The sequence below is a fragment of the Lepidochelys olivacea genome (assembly GCF_965140295.1).
Source record: "Lepidochelys olivacea isolate rLepOli2 genome assembly, chromosome: 14".
In the NCBI taxonomy this organism is placed as follows: Eukaryota; Metazoa; Chordata; order Testudines; family Cheloniidae; genus Lepidochelys; species Lepidochelys olivacea.
This window is the reverse complement of record NC_140424.1, coordinates 9,076,076-9,088,292: the sequence shown is the minus strand read 5'-3', so window position 1 is coordinate 9,088,292 and position 12,217 is coordinate 9,076,076. Positions and strand designations below refer to the sequence as shown.

General features: G+C 39.5%; 1 protein-coding gene across 1 annotated transcript; it reads right to left on the bottom strand.

Moving 5' to 3' along the window:
- Positions 1 to 616: 616 nt before the first annotated feature.
- On the bottom strand, positions 617 to 11,082 carry LOC311531099 (protein Njmu-R1). Its single transcript, XM_084648194.1, has 10 exons — positions 10,836 to 11,082; positions 8,607 to 8,687; positions 7,098 to 7,223; positions 6,088 to 6,228; positions 5,783 to 5,840; positions 4,456 to 4,575; positions 3,725 to 3,789; positions 3,463 to 3,599; positions 2,640 to 2,743; positions 617 to 2,269 (listed from the first exon to the last, which is right to left on the bottom strand). The coding sequence occupies exons 1-10, from the start codon at positions 10,976 to 10,978 to the stop codon at positions 2,060 to 2,062; spliced, it is 1,185 nt and encodes a 394-aa protein (XP_084504320.1). The 5' UTR covers positions 10,979 to 11,082; the 3' UTR covers positions 617 to 2,059.
- Positions 11,083 to 12,217: the final 1,135 nt, after the last annotated feature.

Here is a 12,217-nt window from a genome sequence, read left to right as displayed (position 1 = left end):
GTGGCTTGGAGCGCCAGGGCCCCTGCCAGTTGACAACTCTGGCCCCACCACCCCGGGGCTAAAGCTGAAGCAGAAAATGTCACGGGGGTCTCTGAAAGTCACAAAATCTGTGACGTCCATGACAAAATCTTATCCTTAGCAATGCTGGATATGAAGACATTAATCAGCAACCCATTCTTCATGATGCTCATATATTTCTGAGCATGGAGAGATCCCTTGCACCTGAACCAGTTAGAACATTGAAGGATCGGTTTTCTAAAGTTGTAAAATTTTATGAAAATCATAGAAAGCAAAACAGGTTATTGAGTGCTGCTAGTATTGGCTTACTGATTGATGAATAAAACATGCTGAAGGAAACTGTTATTACTCCTCAGTGATCCAGCATGCAGCCTGTGATGTGATGTGGTAACTGGTGGTTCTTTTTAGGCCACTTTTATTTTCCTCTCTGCCAATACACATCCTTTGTCCCAGTCATATGATGGTGCTATACTTGTAACTCCTCCAGAGACTGCTAGGAGAATAATATAAGCTATAGAGCCTAAACAGATGTATTCATTCATTGGAAATACTTTCTTGGAATTAAAAAGTAAACTATACAATCAAGGTTTTAAATTTATTTTATTAAATATGATTACAGCACAAGAAAACATGTACCTTTTAATTTTGATGTACAGCACTCAAAACGAACAGCAGTCACACGACTCATTCAGTAAGGTTATTACAAGTATAGTTAGTGATGGAGACCTCTTCATAACAGGATAGTTCATTAAGTGTCAAGTTATGATAAAACACACTATGTGCAAAGGTTACATTCCCTAGCTAATCACTTGAAACGTGTGAATTTTGCCTACCTAAGGACTATTCTTGCAGTCCTCCTCCGTATAATCTTGATAAAGGTCCCCTTAGTTTTGGCTCCTATTGCATCCAAAGCGGTGATTCTGCTGTCTACATTACTTATGGTTTAGAAAATGTATTTCCCATGTGTGAGAAAGTTCATTGCTGGAGTACAATGATGCATTTTCAAAATGAAATATATATACAGACTTAAGACCAAGTTAAATTCATCTTTATAAAAATTTTAGCCTGATTCTCCCCTGCTTTGCAACATATATGCAGTGTTGCTGTAACCCTGTCAGTCCCAGGATAGTAGAGAGACAAAGTGGGTGAGGTAATATTTTTTATTGGACCAACTTGGATAGAAGTTGGTCCAATAAAAGATAATAGGTAATATCTCTTGCAGCTTATATAGTCATTTACACTTAGGCAAGGTGGATGTAAAACACTACCATTCTGATATAGCATTCTTACACCTGTGCAAAATCAGTGATTACAGACAGTGGAGTATCAGACCTATCAATTTACAGATAACTTGACTGGTTTGACGTGTATACTCCCAGGCACACCTTCCATACAAGCCAGGAAAGTTTGTTTTAAAGACTATATTCAGTTTAAAACCAATCAGTTCAGTAAGCATAATCAACGACATAATCTGGTCACAGAAGTACAGATTTTCTATTTTAGAATTAAGGATGTGAAAACAAATAACAAGAACATAGGGCTTGTTGCCTGAGAAAATTCTCGGAATTGAATATGTTTAATTCATTTACTATATGTGATTTATCCAAATGTTTGTAGTTCTTTATATGACTTTTTTGTTTAAATAAATCTGATCTCAATGTTTAGCCATGCTCCTCTCTACTAGTTCTTATGTGTTAAACATTTTCTAAATGCTTAAAACTATCACTGCCATTTGGGTGAAAGTTTTTCTTATGACATGATAGTAAAAAACAAAATGGTGTGGTCCACAAAAAACGAGGATCAGTTGCAGAATCTGATAAGTGTTGAAAAAAGAATGTCTGGATTTGTATAATACACTATATTCAAAAACTGAAGCAAATCTCATGCTGCTTTTTCTAAAAAGACCCAGATGTGAAATAAGTTTGAAATGACTGAATGCTTTCAAATATAATTTAAGTTTCTGCAATAGTGAATTCTGATCTGCAAAGAAGGAATTAATTATTTATACAATAGCACAAAGCGAGTACAAAAATTAAGATCTTTAGGCTACTGCCGTTTCTCTCATGAATTCCTCAAGGACAGTTATTACATTTTTGGCTTCTGGCATTTCTGCTTGCTCCACTTTAACAATCTTCAGAAGGACATCTCCACTGCCACAGTTCTTTAGAAACACAAAACACTTAAACAAGGCATAATGGTTCATTTCTGCCTGACGAATAAACCTCTTCAGGTTGTTAGTGTCTTGTATGGCCTATAAACACAGAAACAGAAAATATTCCTCATTCTTTTATCTGTAGGGAAGGTATGCCAATACATAAATTTGGAGAAGTGGAAGAGTCTGCAATAAGAATTTTATTACATACACTAGTAGACAAATCAGTTAGCTACAACTCTTGATAGGAGTTCCTATTGTAATTTTAAAGTTAGGTTGTTTTAAGAAAAAACTAAGTTGGTTTCTAAATCTGTCTGTCTCCTTTACAGGATATTCTGTTCTTGTCCACTCTGAGTACAGCAAGAACGAGGCAAGCTCTCACAGTTATCACTATATCAATGCAAAAGTGACTAATTGCATAATCAGTAACCCTTCTGTCTCCTGCAAGCATACGCGTATACAAAGTTACCTTCAATTTAAAGTTCTCCAATATTTGCCGGAAGAGAAATGGATTTCCACCTTCAGCACCATTTAGAAAAGCCTGCATCCAGTCGTCACAAAATTTGTTGCTTCCTGTCACACGTTTAGGAACAAAGAAAAGGAGGTAAGGAAAAGTGAGTGTGTGTGCGTGCATTAGAGCACTGCATAGCACTGCATAACTATGTGATTATGTACTTAATCTCGCTCACACAATAATTGTAACTAACACCAGTAACGTTTGCCCTATGATATAAATATTCAAAAGCATAAAAATTCAAAAGATAGAATGTGTATGAGAAAACAAAAGAAAATGTAACTAATCCCCCTTTCTTGCTATTTTAACTAGTATAACAGGAAAATAGATTTTGTTTTCAGTTTCTTTGAAACATCTTTCCCAAAGTTCCAGGTGCTTTTAAAACTACAAACAAGGTTAAAATCTACAGTAAACTGTCAAAACAGAATAATACTTGCCCAAAATAACTATAATTATCTAACCATCTACATCCCTCTATATACCACTCATCAAAAGCCTGATGGAAAAAGTGAGCTCTGCAGGTTGATCTGAAGCTTAACTAACCTGAGTTTTGGTAGATCATAGAGTTGAGCAAATTCCAGACTCTAGGACCTCTCACTTTTAAACCAGAAATCAAGTGCCTCTGTGGATCATATATGGTATGATATCAAATGGGAAGAAAGGTGTTCTCAAGATAGCCAGGTCCCAAAACTTTCTGGGTATGATCCTGTAAGATGCTGAGCCTTCTCTAAAGATGAGCTGGATAAGTTGATGGAAGCATGTCCATCCATGATCTTACCTGCATTATGGAACTGAGGCTGTGGTCCACTACAGTCTATTACCACCGATTTGTGATGTTCCTCAGTCATGGCTATACACAAGGAGGTCATTGTACCTTCCTGAATGAGACCTTGGAGACTGGCAGCGCTCAGAAACCTGACATACAAAACTATTGTGAACTGCTAGTTTCCACTCAAAGAGCAAAACCAGGAAAGGGATCATACAATAAGCCAAGCAATTTATAGGCTATATTGTCTCTGTTTAGGTGTAATATTCTTTACCTGTGAATATCTTTCTTTATTCTTTCATCTGAATTTTTAACTTCAACAGGAGTGTAACTCAAAGCCTTTTAAAAAAAAACAATTTGTTTGCTGTTGGCTGTATATATTTCACTTCTGTTACTATATATATTCATTATTATTATTATTATTATTACTACTAGCAAAGAGTAACAAGTGATCCTAGTTAAGTTCTTTTCCAAATAGTCTAGTAAGTACCAGATGCTAGATAAGTGCTCCAGACTATATTCATTACAACTATTTATACATTTTGAAAAGTATGTTTGTACTTCTATTAACCATTCTGCCCACATCCTTCTCATATTCATTGTCTAGCAGTATATAACTCATCTTATTTTTTTGTTCTCAGCATCTTTCTACAAATGAATTTCATAGACACTTAGTGTCCTTGTCTAGTCTGAGCAAAATGGAATTTGTATTGCCTCTCTCATTCTAATTGTAATTGAACACTAAGCATTCAATTTTAAAATAAGTCAGCTATAAAGTTATTAATTTTAAAATGTTAATTTTCCTGACTGGTGAATGAAATAGCTCGTACTGGCTTAGTAATACAGCTGAGAAAATTCACTTTGTATTGACTAAAGGGGGAGGTTTTCTTCATTCACTTCAGGGTGAATGGAAAAGCCAAATGCAAGCTACATTTACAATATAACAGGATCACTGAGTTGACTAGAAAAATGTTCAGAAGATGTTTTAGTTTGATGTATACTTACAGCATGTAACAAAAAGGTGAGTTTCTCCTGGAAGAGCTGCACTACCCTCTGGATAGGGCATACAGAGTCCTCAAACCAACTTCTTAGGTAGGGTTTAATATAAGTCTCCAGGTTACTTTTCTGAAGCAAATTGAAACATTAAAGCTTTGAGTCTGGTATAAAAATAAGCATATTGCTAACCCATTCCAACCATGCAATTTGGATATCAATTCCTTCCTAATTTTGAACTACCATCAGCTAAAATCATTAGCTTGGTATCTTAAGTCTTACTGACATGAAACACCAGCTCTGAAAGCCTTTATATTCTACAAGAAGATGACATGTTATATTTGTAATCTATTCTGACATGTATCAGCAAGTAGTGTAGTCTAGTAGATAGGGAACAGGACTGGAAGTCAGAACTTGGGTTCCATTCCCTGAACTTTTTCTTTCTTTCAAGTTTATTCACATAAAACACAAATCAACCTATCACCACTGCTTAGAAAAGTTAGGGGACTGAATGCTCATTGCTAACCTTTCCATATGCTATTATAATTTCTTAAAGGAATTTAGTCAATTTATTCACACTTCTGTGTGAATTTACCTATTAGTGTCCTAAGTAACCCTTAAGATTACTGTGTTTGGGAAAGAAAGTCTGATGTTTCCATTTGTTTAACTTGTATGGTGGGCAGCACTTAGTGTACGCACTTGTTTCACAGTATAGACAGTTGCTCATTTCCTCCTGTTTATGTTGGTCTTTCATGTACTAACTTTTTGTCAGAGTGATCAATCCTTATCCTGTAGCCCATGGGGCTAGCCTGCCAGGTTGCTATATTATACAATCTGTTTTTCTTTATTAGCTTGATTGTTTATATTGTTTTGGTTTATATTTCGGTAGATATTATTTCATTATATATTCCTTGCTGTAATGCAAAGAACCTACAGGCTTGTATCCTGTATGATTAGCTAGAGCAAGTTAGCATAAGTGTTTATAACCTTTGGGATAGATAAATGGTCTACTGGTTACCCTTTTGACTTTGGGGAACTGAATGGAAAACTGAATGTGTTCTACCAAAATTCTGGGATGTACCAGTAACCACAAGATACATGGCAAGAACATGGGTTCTGTCCTCAGTGAGTGCCCTTGCTGCACACCCTGAGAGTCCGGACAAAGTATTGAACTCTCTACATTCTCTAATTCTGTAGCCTGATTTGACAAGAACTTAAGTATCTTCTGCTCAGATCATTGGCGCGCCTCTAACAAATCAGCCCTATAAAATCAGGTTAGCAATTCATAAAATGTCATCTTTACCATTTAAAAAAATTCAGTCATAGAATTAGATCTTACCTCTGAATCAAGGTTAGTCTTCAGGCCTTGAACATATATGTCCAACTCAAGTCTGAAAGTATCCTCTTAAGGAAATAAGATACATAAATTAAGACTTGCTCTTTGCCAATTTAGCATGTAGTAGGTAATCACTTTTTTGGTTATACTCTGGAAGATGTGTACAAGTAGGCTAGTAGTCAATGAATTCAAGGAACTGGCAGCAGAGCTGGAAAAGGTTTCAAAGTTAACAGGGTAAACACGCTACTTGTTGTTTTCATATGCTCTTTTCCCCACACCCAAATAAAGAGAGGTTAAGGAAAGGATATAGCTCGAGCCCTTTCTCTGAGCCTCCTAAGAAACAAGTTACATACTCTGGAGGGCTGATGTTTGTTTCCACTGTTGCTGTTTCTAGAAGCTTTTCTTGTTGGAGAAGACAGTAATAACAACCAACTCGAAATTCTGGTATGCTAGAGACAGAAAAAAAGTTGAATTAATCATATGCAGATGTGCCAAATAATGTAATGATTGTTCTAAATGAATTTCATTTTGCATCTCACAATAGAAATTAACCAGCCACTGACCATAGGTGAAATCCTGACCCTTCTAAAGTCAATGGAAATTTTGCCATTGACTTCAATGGGGTCAAGATTTCCTATCCTACATTTTATATAAATTTGTGAATAATCAGATAATGATTAAGATTAGGATTTTGAATCCCTATGGTTTTTCACCTTGATCAAAATAATTCTGTCCTGATCAGAACAGTAATATGTCACTCTGATTACCTTTCACTGAGGTACATCCCAGAAATAAATGCAAGCTTTAACTATCCTATTTATAACTTCTTTATAAAAAAAAGAACTGTTGTTCACATTTTCCAACAAGGCTTCAAAAGATAAACTGACTTTAGAAATAAAGGCTATGTGTAAAGGAGTGAGAGTCAACTACAATATGTTCTCTCTCTCCCCATATATATGTGTGTGTGATTTACTTTAAAACCTGCTAACACCAATTCAACCTGCACATAGCAGCACATATACAACCTTCCTAGATCTTTTCCTCCTTGTTAACTGCACAGACAGTGTGATCAGAACAACCTGATCAAAACCACTTTACTGTGTTTGCAGTTTTTCACTGCCACCTAAAGGAAATCTAAGGTAAATGCTACTGGTACATAACTAAACTGGGAGCCTTACATATGCTTTGACAGGCTGATTAGCTGCAATCAGGATTAAATTCATATGCAGCAGCAGATAGTAAACTTAGTGAGACTGCCAGCATTTCCTATCATTTCCCATGTTTATCACAAATTAAAAACAGTTCATTTTACTCTTACCTCAACTCCACAGATGCAACATTACCCATCCCCTCAAAAAGTGCTCCTTTAATAAGACGCTTAACAATAAAACTGCGTAACTCTGTCTCTGCTTCAGCTGGTAAGTTAGTATCCACCAAGGACAGGCTTTGAAAACAAGATAAAATTCTTAGTGAGAAAAAGAGTAAACTATTTTAATTCTCTAGCTGGGCAGCTGCCCGACTCCAGCTGTAGGTTGTATATTTGCTTCCTTATGGTTATAGCAGAGGCTGAGCCAGGACTCCTGGAATCTGTTCCTGGCACTGCCTCTAACACATCATCTGACCTGAGGCAAGTCAGAAATGTATTCAGTGTCTTGTTCACTAGATTATGTCAATTGATATTAGAATTAAAGAATCCCAGATTCCCTTAATAGCAGGTCGCTTAGGCCCAGATTCACAAAGGGACTTGAGCATTGTGACAACAAGCATCACAGCGCCTAACTTTTAGGTGCCTACAAAATCACAGGAATAACACTGCAATTCAAAAAGCCTGAGTCAGCTGAGGCTCCCTAATCAAAGAATGGGGAGAGATAGGCACCTTTAGAATGTAATTCATAAAAGCGAGCATGCTAGGTGAGGAGTCACCTAAGCTAGCCCTTGGAGGAAGCCAAGGAGGGAATGTATCCTAAGCTCTGCCCTCTGAGGGAAGTAAGTGCTTAAATCCAGGCTGCAGGGAGGCTTCTTAGGGAGACAAACACCTGTCTCTTGTAGTGACTCATAACCAGGGAACCCTTCTCCTTTCGTTTGGGCATCTAAGGTGTTTCTTGTGAGACTGGCATAGGTAGGTACCTAACTCCACACAAAATGGCTGGAGGAGGAGGTGGTTGTAGTGCCCACTTGGAAACTTTTATCCCAGTGGTTTGAGTGCTCACCTGGGACATGGGAGACCCAGGTTCAATTCCCCCTCTCATGGAGTGGGGGAAAGGATTTGAAGAGGGGTCTCCTAAATCTTTCAGGAAAGTGCTCTAAACATTGGGCTATGGGATATTCTGATGTGAGGCGCTCTCAATCTCTCCTGTTTTATACAACATATAGCAAGACACTAGAGTAGCAGTCTGAGGGGAGACCCCAGCTCCCGTTCCCCTGCTCCAATGACTCATTAATTATTTATATTCAAAGACCTAAAATTATGTAGCTACGCTAAGAATTACTAGTAGTATAAAAGAAATGAGTGTGAACCCAAGGAGTATAATTTGCATTGGTCTATTATTGTAAGCCTCCACTCACCCAACTCAGAAATTCCATTTGGTGTACATGTCCATTATCATCTTGGTGTTTAATAAAAAAAAACAAAACAAAAAAAACAGAAAAAAATGCCCAAGTGAATTCAATATAGCTTTCAGGGAGATTTGTACTTCTGATGCGGAATGTATTGTCTAACTCTGTCTTCCTTTTTGTATCTACCCAAATATGAAGATGTCAAAAGCTCTGAATTAGAAACTGAATGGGAAATGAGGGTGCTTAAATGGTTCTGCTGTGTTTGTTTTACCTAAAGTCTTCAGCAGAGGGAGTTTCTGGTGCTGCACTGCTTGGACTTCCATCATCACTGTCAACAGCCTGCTCTGATGAACTGAAAATCAAGGCATTTTTATGACTGATATTAAATATGGACATATAACATGTATACAGGTCTATTACCACTAAACAGGGCAGAGGAGAAAGCAGCATTGTGGGGATGGTGCAGAATGGAAGCAGCCTTTGAAAGTACTATGGAGTGGAGGACAAAGGGGGCGATGATGAGGGGAAGAAATTACTTGTTCCCTATTCCAGGGGAGACATAAAAAATGGAGTAGAGCAGCTAAGAACTGAATAGATAGGGAGGGTGAACTCCTTCTCAGACCTAAGGTTTTGGTAGCCAATGTAGGAAAGCTTAGTTCTGCCGTTGCCTGTGCTCTGAAAACCTCCAGCTTCAGTGCTGTCAATCATGTACCTTTCCAGAACATTATCTGGAAACCCTTAGTTTCCTGTCAAGATGCCCTCTTTATGAGTAGTCTGCATTTGGAGCTGTCCCTCCAAAACACAGTATGTTCTGGTGCCAAAGGAAGGGTGAGAATAATCCACTCCTCACCAAAATCTGGTATTGTCCCATTCATTTTTCTGTTTTTCATCTCCTCACCCTGCACAAATAAGCCCTACTTAACCAGAGCTCAAACTCAGCTAGACAGTGGTAAAGCAGTGGAAACACACACACTATCATAAAATCAGAGAATAACAGGATTGGAAGGGACCTTGAGAGGTCCTCTAGTCCAGTCCCCTGCACTCATGACAGGACTAAGTATTATCTAGACCATTCCTGACAGGTGTTTGTCTAACCTGCTCTTAAAAATCTCCAGTGGTGGAGATTCCACAACCTCCCTAAGCAATTTATTCCAGTGCTTAACCTCACTGACAGGAAGTTTTTCCTAATGTCCAACCTCAACCTCCCTTGCTTCTTGTCCTATCCTCAGGGGTTAAGGAGAATAATTCTTCTCCCTCCTTCTTGTAACAACCTTTTATGTACTTGAAGCTGTTATCATGTCCCTTCTCAGTCTTCTCTTTTCCAGACTAAACAAACTCAATTTTTTCAATCCTCCCTCATAGGCCATGTTTTCTAGACTTTTAAATCATTTTTGTTGCTCTTTTCTGGACTTTTCCCAATTTGTCCACATCTTTCCTGAAATATGTCACCCAGAACTGGACACAATACTCCAGTTGAAGCCTAATTAGCGTGGAGTAGAGCGGGAGAATTACTTCTCATGTCTTGCTTACAACACTCCTGCTAATACATCCCAGAATGATGTTTGATTTTTTTGCAACAGTGTTATACTGTTGACTCATACTTAGCTTGTGATCCACTATGACCCCCCAGATCCCTTTCCGCAGTACTCCTTCCTAGGCAGTCATTTCCCATTTTGTAGGTGTGCAACTTATTGTTCCTTCCTAAATGGAGTACTTTGCATTTGTCTGTATTGAATTTCATCCTATTTACTTCAGACCATTTCTCCAGTTTATCCAGATCATTTTGAATTTTAATCCTATCCTCAGAGCACCTATAACCCCTCCCAGCTTGATGTCATCTGCAAACTTTATAAGTGTACTCTCTTTGCCATTATCTAAATCATTGATGAAGATATTGAACAGAACTGATCCCTGCAGGACCCCATTTGTTATGCCCTTCCAGCATGACTGTAAACCACTGATAACTACTCTCTGGGAACAGTTTTCCAACCAGTTTTGCACCTACTTTATAGTAGCTCCATCGAGGTTGCATTTCCCTAGTTTGTTTATGAGGTCATGCAAGACAATATCAAAAGCTTTACTGAAGTCAAGATATACCACATCTACCGCTTTTCTCCCCTCACCCCCTCCATTTTGCCATGAAGACCACTAGGACCAGAGTATGAGCTGTAATTAACCAGATGGATTACATCCCCTTTCTTTGGAAACCACACTCCAAACCGTTAGGAGTCTCAGCCACCCTCACTGCATCCTCTTGCACCCTCTTCCCTCCCTTCTCCTCCCTCCATTCCCGGAATTAAAGGCAGCTAACAACGGCCTCGCTCTCTCCTGCTCTCGTTCCCCCTCCAGCTGCATCATCTGTTGACAGCAGGAAGCAGTGTGAGGGGAGGGAGATGGCACCTGCAGGTCACTTTGGACTTTTCCCTAGGAAAGGGGAGAGAAGCAGAAGGCTGGGCCCTGTGGAGCGCGTTGGGGAGGAGGAATCCATCCAGCCCCTCACCTGTAGCCCTGGTAGCTGTACAGACAGTAGTAGCTATTACTGTACCGCTCCGGCCTCCGCTCCTCTGCCGAGCCGCCCCCTTCCTCGCTGCTCTCCAGCTCCCTCTCCTCCCCATCCACAGACTCCTGCAGAGATGGCAGCATCTTGCCCCAGCTCAGCAGCTGTTCGTGTGTAGCAACGAAATCCGCCCTCTAGTCTCCTGCGGTACGGTGCTGGTCTTCCTGCTCCGCTCACGCCACAAACACTCAGGTTCCGGCTGCACTTGTTTCCTCTCCTGCCTTTCACACTGACACCGCTTCCTAGAACTACTACTGCTCCAGCTCTCAGTTCCTGGAAGGCAGATGCATTGTAGAGCACGTGTCACAGCCTCCCCCTGTTGGGATGGAAGATGTTGCTGTGTGTATTCCCATGAGATATTTCCAATTTCGGCACAAATCTTAAAATCTCTCTCACTCAAAGAGTCCCAATGTGGCAGCTCTGAATCTATTTCTCTCCCCCGCCCCCATTCCAGACTTGCCCTCATTCAGTTTGGAGGGAGAATCTTTCATTTAGGATCTTTTGCAGTCTCCCTCTCTCTCTCAGAGGAAAGGTTTTACTGAATGTGTTTAAGTGATCGATTTTAAAATTAAAATTAACTCTGAAGCTGTTTAAATCCCCATCCACCAATCACTTTATCCTTTGCGGGAAAATCCCTAAATTTTACAGCAGAGGGTAAAAATCCTCTTCTGTATTCCTCAAAGTTCTTCTGTACTTTTATAAGCAAATTAAGTTTTTTTGCAAAGAAAAAACATATCTTGTCAATTACCATTTCATATGTGAATTTTAAAGTACAATTTATGTCCATAGCATGACATCCTCTGTTTATCCATAGAACAACTATGGTATTGCCCAACAGCGAGAGAGAGATAGCTCAGTGTTTTGAGCATTGGCCTGCTAAATCCAGGGTTGTCAGTTCAATCCTTGAGGGGGCCACTTAGGGATCTGGGGCAAAAATTGGGGGATTGGTCCAGGGTGGGGTTTGACTAGATGACCTCCTGAGGTCCCTTGCAACCCTGATATTCTATGATTCAAGCTTCTCCAAACAGCTCAGCCAATATGCCTCAAGGACAAGTTTGGTGTGACCACCTCTTTTGGTGACTATGATGGTTCAGTCTCTATAGTTCATTCATTGGTCTCTGCTGGGACTGTCAGGTTTGCCACTTAGGCCTTGTTTTGAGGGGACGAGATTCCACCCGTTTTGCCTTAGTGCCATGACACAGTGCATCAGTGCAGTAAGGCTACATGACATTGTGTTGATATTTTGAGGGGACACAATGGCGTTTTCCCTCAGTGCCACCACACAGTGCATCGGCCTGGGGAAGGCATGTGGTGATGCTGTGCTG